Here is a 24868-nt window from a genome sequence, read left to right as displayed (position 1 = left end):
AAGTATGTTCGGCCATGAAAAAGGTGTATGTTTTTCCAACCATTCTTTCTGCAGTCAACCCATAAATTCTTTTCTGAAAAAGACTTCAGCAGAGCATTAGCAACTGATTGCTATAACAAGCTCGGGAATCTAGCATTAGCAAATAGATTGCAACATTGGGATATGCCATTATCCCTGTAAATATACTCTACAGACCAATTGACGGCAACGTATAAATTACTTGAGAAATTGTTAACAAATCGAAGGCAACGTTTAAATAAATCAAATCTTATAAAAAGCACCGGTCAAATGGTAAACCATTGATGTGATCAGTGTCACTTTTTTTAAATAATGTCACTTGCTACTTCTGAGAGGACTTGATTTAAAGATCAAGCCATTCTCTGAAACCCGTTTAGGGGGTTTAGTAGCACTTAACTTTCCTAATCATGTACCAAATTTGCTCGAGATATCTATACACGGAAAATTCTACATGTCAGAATCCGCCATCAAAACTGCTACATGTTAAAACGGATCTATCCAATTGGATTGCGCTATTCTCTTGATACACGAACTAGATCATATCATAAGATCTAAGGGATCTTCTTACACGAACTACCCCTAAATTTTTCCTTACCAAATATCTCAAAACAGAATGTAGAGAATCTTTTTAGGACTTCCAGTGATCTTATATCACAGATTCATCCTATGCCAATTTAACGCCATGCCGAATTAACCTGGCAGCAACCTATGATACAGTACATTTTCATTCAATTGATACAATTTACGAGAAAAGAAAAGGGCCAACCCTCTCACAAAACAAAGCAGTTCCATATGAAATCCGAACCTCAAGCCCCCTGCTACATGACACATTACAACACTAGAGAGAAAAAGACAACACAAAGCTACTATTGCTGCAAACAGTAGAAAGGGACCATTCGCCACTTACTAATTAGCAGATGATTCCCCCCAAATGGAATGAGCTCTTATTCAAAGACTTCTATGATAAAATCCTTGCTAGGTATATTGACTAATAGTACAGAATAAAATGGAATAGACAAGTAAATGGAAAGATAGAGGGCGGCGGTGTGCCAATAATTGTGGAGAGAATAACTTATATAATATGTCAACTGTTCTCAACTGTCACTGTGAGCTGCACCTAGGTCAGACAAAACAAAACTCGACTAAAGGGCTAAAGGCTATACTTAGAGAAGAAGAAACCTTAGTCTGTATGATGTAATGCTGCCCTTCCCTTTTCTTTTCCTTCCTGTAGTTAACAATACCTCCCGAGTAAGGCATGGGACATTATTTACAGGCAAACAATGTGGGAAAAGGCTGAGAAGTACCAAAAAGCTCAACTCCATTGAATCACTGGTGACAAGATGGAGTTGATTAGTGACCTTAGCTCAACTCCAAAAAGCAACAAGGTCTTCTTCTTTTATTGTATTTACTGACCTTCAACTTTGTTGGAGACACCACTTCCATCAGCCATCTGTTGATAATACAAAGGATCCTTAGACTGCAAACATAGAGAAGGGAAAACATACAACATTAATTATCAAATCCAGTTTCCTCACAAGACATTCACCCCACATAGAAGAGATAAATGTATACAGAGTTCTTTCTTTTTACTGATAAGTGAAAAGATGGAAATAGAATGAAAAGAATTACCTTAAGCTTCTCAAACTTTAATTGTAACCTCATATACTGCTTACGTGCTTCAGGGTGACGAGACATGGACCGTACCCTTGCAAGAGCTTTCTCAACTCCAGCAAATTTCTGCTTCCTCCCAACACTCAAAAATTCATAGTCATCACTTCTTTTACTCTCTGAAGATGCATCTTCAATAGATTTTTCCACCCGAAACCCTCGCAAACCAGGCCGTTTTCGCCTCCAACTCAATATTACTTTCTCCATTATACCAACAGACCACACAAGCTTTTTGTAATTCTTACGAACCTAATGTCCCCTCACATGAGCCTAAAAGTGACATGCACAATTAACTACTGATTTATATTCGGCATAGTGTATAAGTAGCAAGAGTCAACAACAATAAGAGGTCCAAAAAACCATTGATATGAGTAACAATATCCATGCACACTGACCTGGAAACTGACACATGCATCTCAAAGTAATAACTGAAGATACCTGAAGTTTAACAATACGGTTACGTATCCTCAAAATTCCTTTCTCCCCTTCCAACCACGATATTTTCTTTGTATCTTTAGAGCTGCTGCAGAATGCAGATAATCTTCATAGTTACTAAACTTTTGAGCCCTCTTCAAAGAACCAAGCACAACTAGGTCAATAGAAGTTTCAGGAATATCACAGCTGCTCTGAGTTAATTGTCTCTGGCGGAATGAACGAGCATGGAAAGTTGCTTGAATCAGAGCAGCCGCATGGGCAGATTTCCTAACTGCTGCTTGAGAGCCTCTCAGAGAGTTTTCATCATCCATCGTCACATCAGATGTAACAGCTTTTGAAGTCTCAATAGCCTTCTCAGCTGCAATAGTTGCAGAAACATTGTCCATTGTTTTATCATTGACGATCAACAATGACAGGTGACTAATTAGATCAGCTTCTGCCGAATATCCAGCAATTCCCTTGTGGCCTCTACTTGAGGCTAGATCAGCTGCTGTTTGTCCTCCAGAAAATGCTGGTGTTGGGTCCTCAACAGCACCTGGAGCAGCACCCAATACAAGTAATGTGATGACAGTTTCTTCTCTGGAAAAGGATAGGAAAACAATGGACTAGTCAACATAAAGATTATTCACCTTACAAAATATTCTCAGCAGGAAAAATATTACAAGGGCTAGTGTATAAGGAAGAATAGCAGTGTTGTCAAATCACAAGCACAGAGGCATTTTCAACCATACATTTTTTAAGATTAACATACAGGAACAGTAAGCTTAAAGTATACTAGTATAAACAAAATCTTGTCAACAGAGAAAGCAATTCATATGCATTTTTAATGCTGAAGAGGAAAAAGCCTCATGGGCATTTTTGCCAAACAAAATTCATGCAATATAGAAAATAAAAGAATTAGCCCACAAATGAAGAGTTGAAGGAATATTATTTCTGCGTACAAAAATAAAAAAAGATGATGATTAGTAACTTTAAAAGCATATAGTGAGTACAATAGCTTAGAAAGAGAAAAACATATAATCACAAGTTTACCTTCCAAAATATGATGCCAGTGAAGTCCAGTTCTTCCACGGGCATCTCTGAAATTAGGGCTGACACCAGCAGCAACAATGAGGCCATCGCCCATTCATAACCAATAGCAGCTGTCAAATGTAGAACGCCTTGGCCTTCATCATCCAGAATACATGGTCCTTTACCGTCTTCATGAACTTTATAAACTAGCCATTCAAAAAGTCTATCCTTCAGCAAATTCTGAATCAATACATCTCTGTGGGTCAACTGATCGCTTTTACACGCCATAGAAGCTCCATCAGCTATCACCCAATCACTCCAGCTGCTGCTTCTAATTGAACACAGGGAACTTTTGAGCATACATTTATCACAATTCAAAATTGAACATTCCAACCACTTCCTCTCTGATCCCAAATTCATCAATTTCGCAAGACGGATCTTAAACTGCAGCTCATCTTCTCCAGAGCTGTTTACAGCTATCCCCATGGGGTTTTCTCTATATTCAAAATCCCTCACCTCACTGCAGGCCAACCTATTTCTGCAAGTCACATAGAATGGAACACACCCAGGAGCATGTAAAGGAGTTCGACATCTAATAACATTATTAGTCAGAACTTCAGCAGAAACCTCTATTTCACCAAACATGCATCCCCACTTCGTCTCAGTAGAATTATTCTTGCCTCCTAAAAATCTTCCAACTATTAAGACCTGAAAATAAGGAAGAAGTGAAATATTAATGATCAAGATCTAGTCAAGTCTAAATACTTAAAAGGAACAATGTCTGTGTTTAATAACAGTATATATAAATTCTACTATAAAATATAGACCTTTGATTCAACTCCTGAATAAGACCAATCTGGTGAAAAATCACAGATACTAAATAGTTGTTCCCGGGAAAGAGAAGGGCCAAGTGAATCAACATCTAGCTGCATATGGCCTGATAAACTAGAAACTTCCCTATCACCATTCTCAGCCTCAAGTGTACTCCAGTAATTTCCAGAGTCAGAAGCCATCAACGAATCATCACAATCCACACCAATTTCTTTATCCATCCACCTACCAAAGCTGTCAAGTTTCTTCAGCTCTACTCGCTCACCTCTACACACATCATCATCTCCAGAACTCTTCTCAACTTGGGCAGTAGAAAAAGCTACTGAGCGAGGATCAGAATAACCCTGAAAATGGGAATGAAACGGATTGAAGTTAAATCCTTCGGCGCATGCAAGAAGGTTTAGAACACTACAATTCTCACAAAAGCATCATATCAGAAAAAAAAAGATGCATATAGTATAAGTTGCATCAGAAAATGATTCGTTTATAAGAGAGATGGTGCAAAAATAGAAGCATATATAATTGACTGTGGAACACTGACCAGGGCTTCTCTCTGAGAAAGGGTAGTGACAGCCTGCGCATCTATGTTATTGGTCACCCTATCTTCACAAGTTACATCTTTGACTTCCCTTTTAACATCCAGTCTAGTAACTGCTAGCTTATGAGCTGATCCATTGAGTTAGAGATTTTTCCTTATATCTTCAACACACAAATTTGGGTCATGCAGGCTGCCCTCAGTTCTTGTTGATCTGTGCATGGCCCAGTTAGATGAACCGGCGCTATGATAATCTTTAATTCCAGCATATAATGTACCAGAAAAATTCCTGAATGATTCAGAAAGTCCAGCAAAGAGCCAGAGACATTGATCACATCTTGTACCTTTAAAAATTAATATTATAATGGAATTAGGGAAATCAATAATAAAACAAAAAAAATTAGAGGAAAAGAAATAACTGGAAGAGACAAAACAGAGAGAAGCAAAATAGAAGGTATGGGTTCCTGTTAAAAGACCATAAAAAGAGTAACCCGTGCTTGGACAACCCAAGCAGCAACTGTGTTACCATTTTAAAAAGAAAATATATGGAAGCATTGTAGAAAACCAGTGGTATTTGATAATAGCGAACAAAGATGTAACAAGAAATAAAAAACTTACGACACATTTTTCAACATATAAGACATAAAATTGGAATAACATATTCTGCATAGTCTTATTTGAGTTACTTCCAACTTCTGGTGACTGTAGAGAAGCATTCAGAAAAGAAAACCAGGCATAGGCTGGGCACCAGATGAAGCTCCAGCATCACCCAGAGAATCGACATCCTCAAATTCTGTAGATAGTCTTTGTCCATTCCAGTCAACCTTGACTGGATTTGAAGCATAAGATGTTTGAATTGCAGGGGCAGGTGAGTTTGGTTGTGCAGGGCAGGGTGCTGAAGCACTTTGAGGGCTTCCAACCTGTGATCCCGATTAGACCAGCAAACGGGAGACACCAGACTTGTTTCCCTGCAAAGCATCACATTATAGTGATTATACCATATAACATAAGCATACAAAATAAAGTAGAGTTCAGTCATTCCACTGAACGAGGACGGCGAGTATTAATATATTACGGCTGTAAAACATTTTGTTTCCCATCTGCAACAGACGGACACATTACCTCGACCAGTCTGTAATGCACAAGCACAATGTGTTGTAAATGACTGAAAAACAAGCAAGAAAAAAAGTATCAGTAAACCGCTACCGAATCCAAACAAAGAAAACAAGAATGTACTTCATAGATCAATACTAATAGCTATTAAAGCATTTATAAACATAACTTCCAAAAGTAAGAAAGAAACCATTTCTCTGTCATCGAACATAATCCACACTATTAAATCGCGTAACTTAACACAGTAACACAGTTAACATAGGTCATAGGCTAATAACACACCATACTTTTTTTTTACAAGCTATTGAAACATTGCCCCAATAACTCCTCCGCTGAAAATTCTCATTGTCCTCCCCATGGGCATAGTAACAGTGTAGAACGTATATACTACCAGCCTACAGCATATCAAAAACCAAAGGACATTTATCACACGGCACGCCTTAGCAATGATGACAAATTCAATTGAATTCACTGACAACAAAAGATTTTCCAGTGCATCAAACCGGACATGCCAGATAGTAACCAAGTTAGCGAGAACCTTAGACATATAAGATTGAGCACCAGAAATACATACTTATTAATTTCTAAACAAATAAAGAGCGAAGAAACTAAATAAGTAAATAGTCTATCATACATGAAGCCATCCCACAACACAATGGAAAAAGAAAAGAAAAGAAAAAAAGAACGTTAAAACATGGGCATAAAGAAGCCCAAGTGACCATTATCTGCCAGAGGATAGAACTTGAGAATTTGCAAATCTCAGCACTGATCAGAAAAAAGAACAAATGAAATTTCATAACAACTGAAAAGAAAGACCAACAGCTAATAATCAAACCGAAGAAATGGGTTCATGAAAAATCAGGATGCTCAATTAACTCCAGAGTGACAGTCCATACGAGCAGATGCAGCAGTGGACTAAAAGCATGGGTTATATCATGGTTTGGACCAAAAAGACCATCCACCAGTATGGAATTGGTCTGGGTTAATCATGGGTCCGGTGTCAGAAATGGGTTAATCATCAACACAGGGATTGGTCTAGGATTATTGGAGACGCGGCGCCCACATTTATTTTGCCAAAGCACATGTGCCACTTGGCAATATATTTTTTTATCAAGGACTAGTAATTGATAAATATAAAATAATAATTGATCCTGGGATTAGTCTTGTTGGTGACTTGGTGTATAGTGGATCCAACGACTAATTAAAATGATATAGTGTATTAACTCGGGTCGAAAACTGGTCCAACCCACCCACAATGGGTGCATTCTAATGGTCTAAACTCTTTAAGACCAATTGGCAGAAAGTATAACACAATCAAAGTTTTTCTTATTTTAATGTTTGAGATAGACAATTCAGGCGAAGAGTCAACTCTGCAATTTCAGAGTCCAGTAAAGCACGTCCTTGGACCCACAACTATTCACTAAAAAATATCTCGGGAATCCAGTGCTCCAAAACTCCTGCGTTGCCTGGCAAACTATAACCAGCTAAATGACAGGAGGTCAAAAACAAAACACAGTAACCAGGCACCAACACAATTCTCTCTCTTAGGACCAACAAAAAAGTGAACTTACTAATAATAGATTGAACTGCACGCCTTCAACTTTTCATGCACTTCTTTGACCGTCTTTCCATCCTTCTTCTTCCGGAAATAACGAAGTCCTTTACGATCAAAGAGGAACAAAGAACCGGCTGGTAAAAAAAAATATAACAGATTGTAAGCAGGACAATATCAGGGCACAAGTATATGTGATCTCTCTTATCACAATGCCGATAAAATAGTACTTTTGCAGATGATCGGCATTGAAGCTCTTTTATTTCCCTTGGTTAACAAAGGGCATGCCAAAAATTTTGATGCAATGCAGCTTTTCTTTTCTTCCCTCCACAATTTAATTTGGTTATTAATCCTAACACCTAAAATTTTTGTGATTCTTAAGTTCTTACAAAGTAATGAATAATTTCTTAGGCCTCTTTATCTCTTTTGTTTGATTGTGATAATCCTGAAAATTGAGATGGCATACATACTTATGATTAAGTGACCTCTCTGTTCCTTAAAAAAAGTGACTTCTCCATTTGATTTACAAAATATAACTTCTAAAGGTTCTTATCGTTTTCGTGAGTTACAAGCTTATATCACAGTAAAAAGAATCATAAATGAGCACGATACCAATGTAGTACAGCTCCTTCTCTGGTTGCAGGGATAACAGAAATGGTTCTTATGGCAATTACTTGGCCTTATCATATTCTACAAGTAGATCAAGTTCACATCCCAAAACTAAATAAATGGGCTTCCTAACATATTCAAACCAGAAACAACTCTGAATTCTACTACCTATCTAATTAAAGATGAAAGTTAATATAGTCAAGAAGAACCTAAACTTATAACAAACTCAAAATTCACATGTAGCCATACAAAATAAATATGCCATGGACAATAGGACAACCTGGCGGCCTGACAGGCGGATCTGGGGTTAACTGAAACCTTTGGTAGTTGCGCAGTATTTCACAAATTTCAGTAGGACGGAGCCAACGCTGCTGTGATTCTTGCAATATCTGGAAATGGTTAGATATCTCGAAACTAAGATAAGCCAAAAATCAATACAGGGGAACACCGACATGTCAATTAATTACGCAGAGTACACACTTTGATCCAATTTGGTGCCAAGTGCAATGCACATAGGAACAACATAAAATTTTGTAAGCACTTTTTATGCAAATAAAAACACAATGCAGTAACAATGCGTACGCTGCATATATAGTTTACTGATTCTTACACCAATTCAAAATCAGACACGCATTAACTTCCATCTAACAATCCGATTCCTAATCAATTATAACCAACGAGACTATAATTTATTGAACAAAAAAAAAACAAAGAGAAAACCAAATGGGAGGAGACGAAGCAGACCTAATTGCTGATTAGGGAGGTATTTTCTCATCTCAGCCATGGGCGACCAATTAAGAAGCTCTGAGAAACCCTAGATTTCATCACCCAGGGACTGCGATTGCCGCCCAGAACATGACAAATTTGATCGAGGATCACTTTCTTTCCGATTAAGCTATCTCAACAAAACGAAGCAACACACTTGGAACAATTTCAGGTGATCTCCAGAGAGAGAGAGAGAGAGAGAGAGTGCAGAAGAAGAAGAAGGGAGGGGGGTGACAAGCGATGGGTATGAAAAAGAAAGGGAAAAGGAATAAATGGGAGAGTCAATCATCAATGTCAACTACTAATCTACTATAAGTAATTTTACAAAACAAATTAGGGCTTCTCATGAAAAAATCAGTTTCGACAAACTTAATTACAAAAAAAAAATCATCAACAGATTGATAATTCCTTTTGATTTAGTCAATTTATCAAAAATCTTAAACCTTTGCCAATCAACTCCATAAAATTTACAAAAAGTGCCACTCATAGCAATCCACCCAAAATTAGAGCTCCAGCTCAATTTCAAGCTCCGTCTCTATGGCTGCAACTCTGCAAGTGAGCGCAACAACGTCGTTGCCCTTCCTCCGCGATGCACCGCCCAATGTCGTCTAGATATACACCACGGTAGCTCCGACCTCGATCTGGTCAATGTTGGAATCAATCTCGATCTCTAGCCGTCGACAACGACCATGAAGGTGTCCTCCATCGACGATCCAACACGGCTGCCACTAGAGCATCAAGGCCTCAATTTCGATTTTCCAGTGGGTAGCAAGGTTGGCGCTGCCGGCACAGGTGATCCCGAAGTACGCACTAAGCATGAGATCTCTGCCTTGAAGGAGATCTGGAGGAGGACGACGGGGAGGACGACGGGGAGGACGAGGGGGTTGGCCAGGGTCGATGTGAGCGTTTGAGCAACGTTGGCCATGGCGGTGTCGACGAGTCGTGATCGGTGATGTTGACATGAGTGCCCAGAGCAGTTTTCTAGGAGCCCACTTCTTTTCTTTTTCTTTGTAGGATTGTAGTCATTATGTGAATCACACAGCCATTCACAATGGCAATCATAATTCATAAGATAATGTTAGTTTGAATTGTTCTGTAATTAATATTGTGACTAGTAATGTAGCTGACTAGTTTTTTAGTTATAAAAGTATGGTGACTACTAATGTGATTGTCGAGGTAACTCCCAATGTGACGTCTAATGATGTGAATGTCAATGTGACTATCAATATGACTCCTAATATAGCTACTGGTGTGACTATCGATGTGACTACGTGTGTGACTACTAGTGTGACAACGTCAATATTGATATTTGACTTGTTTAAGATGTTTAAGATCACATAATAGAAGCCAACTGATTCATTAATTACTCAATTCTTTTTTTTCACATTTTCTTATTACCACAACATAGTCATACTATCAGATACAATGGCAGTCACAATGTTGTTATTATAACAACCGGTGTGACTACAATTGTAACTAGTGGTGTGACTGCAAGTGCTATATATAGTGTGACTGGTGGTGTAACTGCAAGTGTGACAAAGGTTCGTTAATTCTACTAATTCTTTTCTTATTCTTCTTCTTTTTCACATGTTCTTCTTATCACAACATAGTCACACTACCAAATACACGGGTAGTCACACTAGCAGATACAATGACAGTCACAATGTCGATATTTGTAGCTACCAGTGTGACTAGTGGTGTGACATGCCGAGAAAAATTTGTAAATCTATGAAATTATGCTAAAATTCAAAGGCGATCGATATGATTACGCTCAGAGTGAAGCGAATAGCTAGAATTATAGAGCCTTAAGCTCTTGTTTCACCGGAAAAGCTTGGAGCACCGTCATAGACGGCGGTAGGCGTTCAAGGGTTTTTGCGCCTTATACGGTGATCAATTCAGAGTGGGTATGATATCAATTGAAAGAGTGAATAAAGATCTTTCCAACGGTACCAACCACACTCAAATTCATCGTCAGACGACAAAGTTATGACCAGAATAAGAATAATATTGAAAAAGAAGAAGAAAAGTAGTGAAAAATAGCAAAACAATCAGCAAAATATTTAAAAAGTGACTTTTTCTAATTTTGTTTAAAGCTTGTTGACTCTTTTGTAATTTCGAATTAAATATGAAGACCATCTTTTAATTAGATTTTTTTCTTTAATTTTTTATAATTTAATATTTGATTTGGTACTAAACAATAATTTGCTTATAAAATTATAAATGTAAATATAAAAATATATAGAACTTAAGGTGGAATATTCACTTAAGGTTGTTGAAATTGCTTTCAAATAAAAATTAAACATAATTCAAGACAAATATGACGACCTTTATGATAGAAAAAATTACTGGGGTTGTTTCGGTTTATCACGCATTTACAGTTCGAGATCTCCTTCATATACGATATACGTGCCACTAGTATACGTTGAAGTGTTATAGTAAAACTGAACCAATATTGCATCATTCAAAATCACGGAGAAGACTATTAATCCACAATGAATTAATCAAATATAAGTTTCACTACGGTTGTGAGACATTCTTAATGTTCTATAACTTGCACTACAATGTTGCCGTTTTCTTGCAAATTAGACGTGTTCTTTCGGTTACAAAACTTAAAAAAGTTTGGGTACTTTTAAAAATGGGTATAATAATGTATTTCTAGCATTTTTGTTCTTTTTGACATGACCCGCCCCAAATAACAACTGAATATTTAGGATAAATCGTGCGGGGACCATTATCAAATGAGGCATATCAAAAAATTTTGCATAGTCTTCCTTAAAAGTAATCAACCATTCCTGCATGAAACGCCACTTCTATTTAACATGTCCAACCTCAACACCTAGAGCCTCCATGCTCCCAACACATAACCCATCTTCACCACAAACTCAAATTAATCAGAGCAATATTGTAACCTTAAAACTAAACTGACGGAAAGATGACTATGCCTCACTCCAGGTACCATTGACCTCCTCAACCTTTTCCTGCAACTGGGCGGGTGAAAACAAAAGACCCATGGAACGTAATTTAAAAGAAAAACCGTTAGAGTGAGTGGACCAAAAATCAATACTAAAATAAAGTCATCGATGGTAATTACTTTCCCAATTTTCTATACTACGAAATATTTATACATGCGATTGAAGGTTATAAATAATATATTTCAAATACGTGTTCTCACGAGGACCAATCCATTTCACTTTCGATCTCAAAACAAGGAGCACTCAACACAATAATATAACAACACTGAAACGCACGCACGTTTCCATCATATCGCTCACCAATCAATATAAGACCACAATTCACATCATACAAGCATCATGCACATCCCCTCAATCTCTAAATATATACCTCGACGAAGAATATCTATTATCTATTACCGAGACGACAAGAAGAGACAAAAGACATTGATTGATGAAATAGAAGTAGGGAAGGAATCACGCTTCTGTCGCACTTCCCCGCGCTTCCGAGTGCTTCCGCTCTTGCTTCCGCTTCCGAAGCAAGAATCGGTCGTCCAACCAAGCTTTCGTACTATGTAGGAGAAGAGTAGTTGCAGTTGTTGTTGGGAGCAATTTTAAGTATCTAGAAGGTCAGCTGATGAAATAATGTGATTTTTATTTGATAGATCAATCTTATCCATATTTTTATTTAACATTGCATGAAACTCATGTAATTATGTTATTATCCAAACCCCACTTCTCCTCAGTATTCAACTTAGCTGTGATCATAGCTCACAGGGTATAGTAACTTATGAATCCATTATTCTTGGATATATCATTTTGAGTTTGTATTGTGCTTCACTTTCATTTCCATTGACCAAGAGTTAAAGATTTAGATCGAGGATAATACCGTCACAAACAAATATAAGATCACAATAAATCCCTACAAATCACACGTGCATCCTCTCACTCTCTGAACGAATATCTATGGTCTACTAGTTCATCCCCTCTCTTCTAATGACCCAGTAGCATCTGCAACACTACATGTTGATCTCCTCTCTTCCGGTATCATCATACAATATGCCCCCGGGCAGTTAGAGATACTCTTAATAACATCATAACACTATCGGTTCATCGTCTCTCTTCCAGTTAGGACTAGCCCCACTAGTCAATATCATATCATATCATATCATATAATATGCTCCTTGGGCAATAATAATACTTTCATACTCCTAATACCATCACGTCGCGCTAATAGAAAAGGTATTAGGCTGTTGTAGTATCATCGACTATATTACATCGACTATATTACATCGCCTACCAATAGGAAAAGGGTTATCACAAGTTACGGTTCTCAATAGTATGAAAATAAATCAATAAATCAGCTAGTTCATCCCCTCTCTTCTAGCTTCACAATATATCTCATAACACTCCGTCAATCACCCCGTAACTTCACCTCGAGTCTCACTTGTAAACACATTTCTCATGCCATTTCCATCACAACCATAAAAACAACCCCGAGTCTTACTCAGTAAGATGTGACCAAACACTCTTTTCGGACCCATACTCAATGTCAAAGCCAACCAATCTAACTGACTGAAGTAACCAAAATCACAACCCGAACGATCACACAACACCAAACATTTAACCAAATAAACTCATGTCTTTCCTTGACCACATGAACCGCAACCGCAACACCCAAAACCACATCAATAACCAACATGATGTTCCCGTCAATTAATATCACATGCACACACAACACATACCACGAACCTGACGAGGCTCATCACAACCATAACCCTGAAACCGACACAAGTATTCAACATCATATCATCAAACCAATCACACAACAACCATCAATTTCAATTCCAACTAGACATATCACAAATGAATCAATTTTTTTTTATGATGGGAAGGCTAGTGCGGCAACCCTCAAGCCTTCATTAATGAAACTATTGAATACAAGAGGGGCGTGAAGTCTAAACCCCTTATTAAAAAGACCTGACATAAAATCAAAAGTCCCTACAAACAAGTACTCAACAAAGCACCAACTAGCAAAGAGACTACTCTAATGACGACTCTATTTGCTTTAAAACAACTGTGACATAATGAAGAGGACAATAGATATGAGACCCTACCAACGATGAAGCAGCAGTTACATATTCTAATGTACAATACAACAGCTCTCCAACTATGTTTCCACCAGGCGAACAATTTGACGACACTTAGTTTCACCCTGCCACTAGGATGCAACGACCATTTGACGAAGCAAGGAACTCGTTGCCACAACAAGTCCTTGGCCGAGAACCAGCAACCTTCACTTTCCACCACCACACCCTTAAACCTCAGGCGCCCAGATCTTGGAAAAACAGATCCACCAAAGATCGAAGTCGTAATGTCCCTCCCCCAGATCCGTCGTCACACTCCCTCCATGCTGCAAATAGAGCAAAAAACGCATCCACTGTCGCAAAACCAAACCACCCCTGCCACCATAAACCCTCCTCCCGTGCACACACCGCCACAGCCTTTGGTCCAACCTCAGCCATACTCAGCCCGGTCTCCAATCATGAACCCAAGGCACACCACTCACGTACCATCCGACTGCACAAGACTAATGCCAGCGAGGCCAGAGGCCGCCATTGCCGCCGGACGAGAGACAACACAGTTCTCGGCAAAACTATTCCTAAACCCGAACGCGTGCGGCGCGTATTAGGTTCCACAAATTCATCAATAAACCAATGGAAAAGCAATAACCGATACTTTATGAAAACAAACCGCATGCATATATAGTTTATAAAAAGCAAGGTGCACTCATAGTATAATACTAGCAGTGCTTGGCGTGAGGATCCTTGTCAAGTAAAGTACCCGTACGTCATCCTAAATCACATTTCAACATTATGAAATCAATATACGTGAATCCACGGAGATTCACAATTACGAATCATTTCCAAAACATTCATCCGATATCCAAAATCGACAAATAATATGTTGTTAGGATCGTATCGACAATAGCTACTCAATGGAGTAACCTACTGTTCCAAAAACCACCGCACATGCCGCCACAGTGGCTGCGCATGGGCCCTACGCCCCATCTCTTCCAACAACTCTAAAATGACTTGACTCCAACTTAAAAGTTATAAATCACGTGAAAACAAACCTCTTTCATAACTGCATTGAAACCCAGATCAGTCGGGAAGTGGCCGAATATTGTCGTGCCATTCCAGAACAGTCCCCGAATTCCAAATCGAGATTCAGCTAATTGAATCATAACTCCAAACCGATCGATTAGATTCCAGAGGGAAAGAATATGTCGATCTACAACAGTCCAAGCTCTAGTGTCGCCGGAAAGAGGCTACACAGTGGTGTTAACTTCTGCCAGATCTTGCGTTCGTTGTTGTGCCATGTACGACGGTCGACGTGACGGGAGACTGGTACGGATTGACTGGAAATGACAAGGCAGTTCTAACGCGATTGGTAGCATTCTGATTGGTAGCCGGATGGCGGAGATTTTTCCTATTTTCACCCTTATTTATACTATTTCCAAAATACTCAACTTCCTTTTTGATTCGTAATTATTCCATACGAACTCTGATTTGTGTGTATCGACGTGTCTACGAACTTGTATCGAGTTCTACAACTTTCGTGAATGATGTTTTCTCAAAAAAATTACAAATCAAAAAGTCAACTTTTAGAATTGCTACACTTAGTACGACTCTCGATACGAGTAAAAGATAAAGGTAAAATCGTAAGAAAGAGTAAAAAAAATTCGGGGCGTTTCACTTTTATTGTAAATAATTTATAACTTCCATGATCCACATCTTCACCTTCTCATTCACCTACAATACCATCACCAGAAATAAGATTTTGAAATATTCTAAACAAAAATAATATAAAATAGTTCGCTACCGTAAAACCTCGATTAATTAAGTACCTCGCTAGGATATATTTTTTCTAAGCGTCGTCGTTGGACGTTGTGAGTATTGTCATTGTGCAGCCACAATAATAGTAGCAGTCATGCTATAAGTATGGGTGAATTGGTAAGTATATCAACCTCATTTTCACATTACCATGTACCAACCAATATATAATTGGTATGAAAAATTTACTATTTATACCAACCAATAATATTGGTATACCAACCATTGGTACGGTTGGTAATAAGGTTCTACCAACATTTTTATAACCCAAAAATTTAAAGGGCAAATCCAAATAGGTAACAATAAATAACAATACAAATCTAAAGTTTTAAACAACTTCAACCAAATTATAAAATAAAAAGTCATAAGTACTAACAAATTCTCAAAACAATTAAGAAAAAAATGATAGATTGAAAATTTAAGGATATATATATATATATATATATATATATTCTTTTTATATTAAATAATTTAATGTAGTAAAAGTTGGTATGTACCTGGTATACAATGGTATAGAAAAATGTGTAGGTGACCGTCTTTTAAAGTTGATACGGTATACTGTACCATGTATTGATTTAGTGGTATACCAATGTATTTGGTACGGTTGGTATATGAGTTGATTGGAATAAAATTGTGTATCATTGCTAGCCCTATCTACAAAGATATTTTCATTAAAACTGTTTATTTAAACACTACTTGAAGCTTACAACACTACCGGTCTAGAGTTGATACTGTATTCGAGTGATAGCTCTGAACATTGTAGTTTTGGTGTACATGTACAAATCAGCATTTCTTAGACAACATGAAATGGTTGAAGGAATTTAACGTCATTTTGTCGTTGGTACGTTTGTGTTGAGATATGAACTCACATTGGAAATATGAGACCTAGCTTTCATGAAGGATTTATAAGCGTTTGGGTTGCGATGCCGTCAAAAGCCATGGAGCCAGCCACCACCAGGCACCCAATACTTAGACGGTTAGACTAAGTTCCAAACCGAAAGAATAATCTCACTCAATCATCTGTTTCTCCAGCACTCTTTTCACTTACGAGATGGCTAGGGCAGGAACTGATCCTATAACCAAATCGTGAGTCTCTTCCAACTAGACAGACTCCATTGATGACCTACTAAAAACCGGAAGCTTCACAAAACTCCACAATTGTTATTCAAGTTCTTTCCAGATTTTCTAGATAGACACGCACAGTATGTGCATTTACCAATACACGATACTTCTCCACTTTTAAAATCCATACAACGTCCCAGATTGACACTAAATAAGATGGAAGTAATCAAAATTATCACAAATTATGAAATTGCTTCTAGGTTTTCAATCTCATCACAGCGGAGAATCACAATCAAATTTCATAGCTACTTAAAAGCACTTATCAACCAACCGGCAGCACAATCATGACTCATAAGGACTAGCTCCATCCATATGCTTGCTGGCACCACATCTCACCATAGCAATCAAATTATTTACATTGCAAGCCTGCCATTCTTTTACCGCACATTTTCCCTTCTGCGCACATATCGAGTTCTATCATTGTATCGTGGTCTGTCCTGAGCTCGTGAGGGTTGTGGCTCCACCCTCCTCTGCCTTTCCGGAGACCTTTGAACTATCTCTCCATTCACAAACAACTCAGCTGCATTAAGAAAATTACTGTATTTGAGTTCCAAGATCAATTTACATTAAAAATTTACAAAGTAAATGACATGTATTCTCCAGCCAGCCATGAAAGCAACACATAATGTAAACGATCGGACAGTAACTAGAATAACATTTTGTCAAATTTTTAAAACTGTGCAACCATTCTTAATCAGGTGAGGTAAATTCTCTTGCAAATAAATGTATCAACACATGATTCTGAGCCTCCACCCAACATGAGGAGAAACCAAATTAGGATGGAGAGAATTATTGTGAGTCCATTTGCATTCAAAGTTAGGAATTGGCCACAAGAGGCTTACTGGCTTTGCCAAGATGGACTGAGTGATGAGACAAGAGTGCCTCTATTGTTGTTAGTATCTGAGATTTCTTGGCAAATGAATGCAACTGCTAATTGTCTGAACACTACGAAGTATAATATATCTTATTTTAAAAAAATGGAGGGTCGGAAGCTTGATATAAAACAAAAGAGACCACAAGGAAACTCAAATGTGCATGCACCACACTTTTAACAACACTACTCTCCATCAATCTGCATTTACATGGCAGTCACCAGAGATCTGTTTGATATGAAAGTTGTAAGAGACATTTAACTCATTCAAAATCGACTAGGAATTTAAACAATCGAGAACACTGTACTCTGACACTGTATTCTTCTAATAAACCATATCATCTTTCTATCATTCAATTATTCTGTTTGAAAAAATGTTTCATCTCCACTGATCTGCATCTCCATGAAGTATAAGAAGCACAGAACAGTCTAGAGAGACATTTGATATAAGTCCATTAGCATTAGAAGATAAATAATGCCTGTAAGGCCCGTTCAACTTCTCCAAGATGGACTACCAGTTACAAAACTCAATTCAAATCAACCAGATAGTACTCCATATATTTGGAGCACCATCAGGAAATAAAAAAGAAAGAAAAATGCAAATGAATCAAGGTTTAAAAACAGGTAAGTCAATTTCATAAAACAGAACTCTATCGTAAATCATATATTAAACACAAACCCAACGAGACACCTTCTTCAAGCAGTCTGCTATCAAATCATTTCATAATCAAAAACTCACCCCCATAGTCTTGATTCTCAGCATCAACATACGAATCCGGAAGCACAAAAAGAACTCCGGGCAAACCTGTTACCAAGAAATAGTCAGTAACACATCGAAACACACACAAATGCCACTCCAGATACAGAACTAACAACATTGCGGCGATTTAACAACCCAAACCTTCAAGCTTGTTGGAGGTCTCCTCATCAATGTTTATGCCAAAACCAAAATACCTCTCGCACGACACATTGTAGATCTTCTTCTTCGCTTCTTCCTCACTGTCAACAAGGAGTTCTCACACATTAACATAAACCCTAAACTACGAAATCAAAGCTCACACATCTCACATTCCGAATCTCGATGACTATATGAGTATATATGTAATTTTATATATCAAATTAGCTATTAATTGCAGAAAATGGAAGAAGCGATTACCTGCCGAGGACTTTAGCGGCGGTCTGGATATAGCAATTGATCATGTCCTGCTTGGTGGCATTTTCCCCGCCGGGCTTGTCCATGACGATGAGGAAGTGCTCGTAGTCGCAGCCGGGGAAGAGTGGAGCCATCTCGGTCGGCGGCCGGTCGCTGAAGTTGGAGCCGGAGTTGAGGGGGGAGTACGACCCGCCGGAGCGGTTGACGCGGCAGCGGATGGCGGTGAACCGAGTGGCGGCGGCTGCGGGGAAGGGACGGACAGCGTGGGAGAGCGGGGCGAGAGATCGACGGCCGAGGATGAGAGAGGGGATGGAGGGAGGTTGGCTGATTCTGGAGGTGGAGGAGAGGAGGCGTTTGGGGATGAGGGAGGAGATTGTGGCGTTGCGAGTGGTGGTGGTGGCGGCCATGGCTATGGTTCGGACTAGGGTTTGAACCATTTTCTGGGGAATAGTGATAGTGAGAAATGAGAAAAGGGTTTAGGATTTTGGTGTAGGGCTCGGTTTATCTTTATATAGAAAATTCGGGTTGGGCCTCTCTGCCTGGGGCTCCGACCTTTATCAGCCCAAGATAATCTGTAAGGATACAGACCCGCGCTGGGAATGGGGATAGTTCCATTTTTACTTCCCCAACAATTGACCGTCGAGTATAAGACTTTTGGCGTCGCTGATCGTCAAGTCGTTGTAGACTATGTTCGAGTAGCTAGACCTAGAAAGAATGACACTCGGATGCCAATATTTCTCTCTTTTGGAGATAAGATGATATCCTTGACCTGCCCATGATTGAAGCCAATGCCCAACTCATTTCTACCAACGCAAAGATAAAATCTTAAAATGCTAAAGGTGCTCTCTTTACGTATGCCTCCTTTTCCTTCTACTGGGAATATTAAAGAGGTTTTCTTTCAGAACCTTAGCGCTTCACACTAAGAAAGTAAAGTGTTTTTTTTTTAATTTATACCTTTATAATTATAACTTATTGTGTCTGTTAAAATATGTGTGAAATTACGATCTAATCCTTACATCATAAACTATATTAAAATCTACTATATTAAAATATACTTTAATAAACAAATGATAATATAGTAATAAACAAAGATGTGTAAAAACTAATTCTCATTTTTCCCCTAAAATCTCTTTTAATTTCTCACTCCCACTTTTTTCTCTAACACCCACTTATCACACACACAACTTGTGTGTTTTGTTTCTTTTTTGTTAATGCAAACAGTCATACAATAGTGTGTTATTTCTGTAGAACTTTGAAGCTTTGTTCCTCATGAAGAAGTAAATAATGAGTCTTTATGGGTTATGGAGAAACGAGTATGATAGACCAAAATGATCTTACAAATCATTAAATCCCTAAAACAAAGACAATGCTTGCAATTGGTTAAGGATGCATATGAAATATGATTATAACTACAGTAATTAGTGATATAAGGCAAAGTGCAAACCTAAGCGAGCCTGAAATTTCCCCCATGTTTTATCTTAGCATCTAGCATGAATCTATTTTAAATCAAAATTTCCGTTCTTAATTGTTCATTAGTTAGGCAATAGAATCTCTATCTTTTCAGTCTAGACCTGATAGTCATCACTTTTCCATTATATATGATATTTACATATGAAATCATATCAAAACCAACAATATATGGTAGAGCATCACTCACAATATAGCTAGCTTACAGTTTAGCTGCCGGAACCAAGCTTATTTAATGCAATGGAACTAATCTGTTAGAATCCACTAACGGCAACCTTGAATCCACAAGACTAGGGTTTCTCGAATCCACGAGAAGTTTTGTAATCCACCAGGAAATTTGAGAGAACTCAAAAGTTTTATAATATCAAAGATGTCTCATATGGCCACAAGAGGTGGTTTAAATACTAAAGCGAAACCATATGGCGCTCACAAAAGCATAATCAAGCCCATGGGTTAAAATAAAATAAAATCCAAAACAAATAAATTCCTAAATAAATTCGAAAAACACTAAAAGCTATTTTTGAAAGCCTAAATGACGTCGAATGCCCAAAAAAACACACACATCGTGGCAAAGCGACGAGCTTGGTTTCTGGGGCCGTTCCCTTTTTGAAAATATATCATTCGCCCTATTCTGAGCTTGTAGCCCAAACATGAACAGTACCGATCTTCCCTTTCTTGCATCGGTCCATTTGCTCTTTATTTCTTCGTGCCATATGTTCTACATCAGTCTTCTCCACTTCAAAAGAATTCGACCCCGACATATTATCACCATTAAAGGACTCATCCTCATAATACTCATGCAGATCAGCAACATTAAAAGAATTAGAAATTCCCATAGAAGCAGGCAGATCAATAACATAAGCATTATCATTAATCTTCTTAAATACCTTGAATGGACCATACTTCTTTGGCTTTAGCTTGTTATAAGTACCAACTAGAAACATCTCTTTCCTCAGAAAAACCATGAGTAAATCGCCCTCTTGAAACACTTTCTTTCGCATGTGTTTGTCAGCTTCAGATTTATACTTAGCGTTTGTCTTTACTAGTTTTTCTTTTATCTCCTCACAAACAGTCTAAACCTCTTTAGCCATCTTAACAATAGCCTCACTAATACCATGATGTCTTGGTAATTTGGCTTAATCGACCACATGTCTTGGAACAGAAGTATAAACCATAACAAAAGGCGACTTACCAAGAGCACTATGCACAGAATTGTTGTAAGCAAACTCAATATGGGACAAAGCAAGATCCCACTGCTTAGGTCTATCTCCACACACACTTCTAATCATGTTTCACAAACTCATGTTGGTAACTTCAATCAGCCCATCTGTTTGTGGGTAAGCATTAGTACTCATTTTCAATGTTGTTCCAAACTGTTTCCACAAAGTAATCCAGAAGTGGCTCAAGAATTTTGTATCACGGTCAGAAGTAATAGATTTAGGCATTCCATGCAAATGAACAACCTCCATGAAAAACAGCTTGGCTATGTTTGCAACTCTGCAGTCTTCTTGCAAGCGATAAAATGAGTCATCTTGGAAAACGTATCTACCACAACACAAATAAATCCACACCACGTTGGGTTCGTGGCAGTCCCAACACAAAATCCATAGAAACATCCTGTTAAATATCATCAGGAATTGGTAAAGGCATATAATGACCAGTCTTTTGGGACTGACCTTTAGATACCTGACATATATAGCACTTCCTCACAATATTAGCAACATCCCACTTCAAATTAGGCTAATAATAGCACTCCTCCAAGCTTACAATTGTCTTATCTCTACCTAGGTGGCCACTTAAACCTCCTTCATGCAAGTCTCGGACCAACTTCTCTATAAGAGATGAGATGGGCACACACAACTGATTTCCTCGAAACAAATATCTTTCACTAATAAATAAACCATCAACTGGTTATTTCTTAATGACACACTGCTCCAAAACTTGCTTAAAGTCATCATCTGTCTCATATAATTCTTTAAAAAATTCAAAACCGATTACCTCTTGGGATAAAGTAACCAGCAAACTAGCTCGCATGCTCAATGCATCTGCTACCTTGTTGAGCGTTCCAGATTTATGTTTGATCACAAAAGGGAATTTATGCATAAACGTTACTCATCTAATATGCATCTTGTACACATGCTTCTGGCTATTTAGAAACTTCAAAGCGTGATGTTCAGTGAACAAAATGAACTCCTTTTGAATCAAATAATGCTCCATGCCTTAGAGCCCTCACCACAACATAAAAATCATGGTCATAAGTACTCTATTTTCGGCGAGCTTTACTCAATTTATCACTGACGAATGCAACTGCCCTCTTTTCTTGAGATAACACAGCTCCTAGTCCAACTCCACTAGCATCACACTCAACTTCAAATACTTTGTCAAAATCAGGAAGAGTTAGAACTAGTGCAGTACAAAGCATCTCTTTGATAAACGCAAAGCTCTTCTCTTGTTCCTCACCCCAATGAACTTGCATTTCTTCATGCATTCAATAATTGGTGCGGTAATGGAGCTAAAATCCCTCACAAAACTCCTGTAAAAGGTAGCCAAACCATGAAAACTCCTCACCTCTGAAACTGTCTTAGGAGCTGGCTAGTCTCTAATTGTCACATCACGAGACCGTTTCAGGGTCCGAAACATGGCAGTAACCGCTGTCAATCCGAATTAGCAAATAACCAACACGTCGGATAGACATGTTGACCACTTACTAACCCGAACCCACAAGGCTGAAATGAAAGAATTAAACAGCTTGAACAGTGTAGATGGAAATGAGTTGACAATTTACTAACAAACAACCCATTTCAAAATTTACGGAAAGTGACATGAGACTTAAGGATATAAGAAAATAGAACGTAAGTCTCAGAAAGGATGCAACCCAACAAATTATCTTATAATATTTCGGAGATCAAAGAAAACAATTATACCATTGAGCAAACAAATGACTCCTCGGATGTGAACTCGATCAATGAATCATGAAAGTTGAACAAGGAATGCTATGTGTTGCCCAGTCTAACTTCTAGATTGGCTCCTCTAAGTTCAAACTAAGGTACCTAAACATGTAAGGGTGAGCACTCGTCCTCGCTAACCCAGAAATAACCAAACTCAACCGAATCAGGTTTGAAAACTAGAAAAGGTGGTAATGCTCATATATGTAAAACATATTTAGAGAGCTCGGGTAAAACAATAAAAGATAGAAACTAAGAAGGTTTTGCTTTTGGCAGAAACTCATATGCAAAAATGCTAACACCAAAATAAATAGAATATTTTGAGAATAGTAATCCGCAAAATTTTAGTAATCTGGTGACCGAACCTAGCAACTAGGAAAGAATATAGTCACCCCTTAAGTCGAGGCCAACTACGCTTATTGCTAATAATAACAATAAGTGAACGAAAGTGTCTATTTAAGACAATACCCTAAAGTAAAATATAATGCGCAATGTAGAATGATAACAGAGCATTTCCCATCCGGAGGTTTACGGTTATCGACACCGAAGGTGTCTCTATTTCTAGGTTCTCATTCACTCTCAGGTCTACTCAGGAAATATAATATATGAATGAAGTCTCGCCTTGGTAAAATAGTAAATATGAATTATGTAAATCTTAAGACATAGACTAAAATGCGGATATAGGCATAAAGCACAAGAAATAGAAACAAATAGAGCATTACACCAATTGGAACCGGAAGAGAGTGGCTCACCCTAACGGGCGTCTCCCCTTACCTGATCCAGCAGCGTCGAAGTCCACGTCACGTACTTCGATCCTTGTGCTCTAAAAGAAATGAAGTCTTGAATTTCGTTTGATAAAAGGATTAGGCGTTTAAACGACTCGAATACGAAAATATGACGATTATCATGGTCGAATTGTCCTTCTCCTGGTTTGACCAGGAGAAGTCTAAGGTGTTGACTTGGTGTTGACCAAGTCATTCCTAGTATGACCAGGAATTAGACCGAGTTGACCAAACTCGATCGAAACCCGAGAAACTCGATAATCATCAAACTTATATCTGTGTGATATTAAATAACTATTGGAAATCTGATAGCATTCGATATCACAACGGAAGGGCTATAAACATATTTCTAACACATTTCTAAATTAACACGTTCTTAATTTCCGAACAGGACGGAAATCGGAACTAACGTTTAATCGTAACATGACGTTACGTTATTTGTCACCATACTTTAAAATTAGGTTTTACTAGAAATAACTCGAGGTTAAAAGTAAAACCGTAGAAGTAATTTATAAAACTGTAAAAAAGTTATTTAAATAAAACAGTTTATAGTAAAAAAAAAGATAAACAGTAAAATGTAATTTCTGTTAAGGGAAAAAAGATTTTTTCACATGGACAGTAAAAAGTGAAAAGGTTAAAAAATATTGGTAAAATACCTAAAGATTTCACCCTAGCACTTCTGATCACAAATTCCTATACCAAAATTAACTAGGAAATCTCTCCAGTTCGACATCTAAAGAATCAAAATGATCTAAAACAATATTATCAAAGAAAAATCATAAACCCATAGGACTTAGGAGCTATGAAGCATGGATACGTTAAAATTTAGGTATGTCTGTATCGTACTCGTATCGGATACGGGTACGGTCTGGATACGCCATATACACGTATCCATGGATGAAAAAACGTATCTTAACTATATAGTACAAAGTCAACTCAGAGGATACGGTCCGGATACGATTTAGATACGTTTAAGGGTACAATTGTCATTTTATGGTTGATAAAACCTAATCTATACTGAGAGTTGTTTCAGCCGTTTCATTGCTTAGAGAGTGAATACTTGATACCGAGAGTTGATCCGGCTTCACTCCGTAAAGAAATCTATTCCCTTACAGATCTTCGATTTCGAGCAAAACCCCATATT

General features: G+C 38.0%; 1 protein-coding gene and 1 pseudogene across 1 annotated transcript; both read right to left on the bottom strand.

Annotated features, from left to right (window-relative positions):
- Positions 1 to 1023: 1023 nt before the first annotated feature.
- Positions 1024 to 14013, bottom strand: LOC126795641 (calmodulin-binding transcription activator 3-like; annotated as a pseudogene).
- Positions 14014 to 16660: 2647 nt separating this feature from the next.
- LOC126794168 (multiple organellar RNA editing factor 2, chloroplastic-like) lies at positions 16661 to 18990 on the bottom strand. The gene is made up of 4 exons (XM_050520828.1): positions 18534 to 18990; positions 18279 to 18376; positions 18117 to 18182; positions 16661 to 17026 (listed from the first exon to the last, which is right to left on the bottom strand). The coding sequence occupies exons 1-4, from the start codon at positions 18965 to 18967 to the stop codon at positions 16884 to 16886; spliced, it is 741 nt and encodes a 246-aa protein (XP_050376785.1). The 5' UTR covers positions 18968 to 18990; the 3' UTR covers positions 16661 to 16883.
- Positions 18991 to 24868: the final 5878 nt, after the last annotated feature.

Source organism: Argentina anserina, chromosome 5, assembly GCF_933775445.1.
Source record: "Argentina anserina chromosome 5, drPotAnse1.1, whole genome shotgun sequence".
Lineage (NCBI taxonomy): Eukaryota > Viridiplantae > Streptophyta > Magnoliopsida > Rosales > Rosaceae > Argentina > Argentina anserina.
Note: the sequence above shows the minus strand (reverse complement) of the source record. Positions and strands in the feature narration are given on the sequence as shown.

Coding starts and splice junctions, on each gene's coding strand:
- LOC126794168 (XM_050520828.1), bottom strand. CDS start 18,967: ATGGTTCAAACCCTAGTCCGAACCATAGCCATGGCCGCCACCACCACC. Junction 18,377..18,533: donor GCCGCTAAAGTCCTCGGCAG/GTAATCGCTTCT, acceptor CCTTGTTGACAG/TGAGGAAGAAGCGAAGAAGA. Junction 17,027..18,116: donor TGAGAATCAAGACTATGGGG/GTGAGTTTTTGA, acceptor TTCTTAATGCAG/CTGAGTTGTTTGTGAATGGA.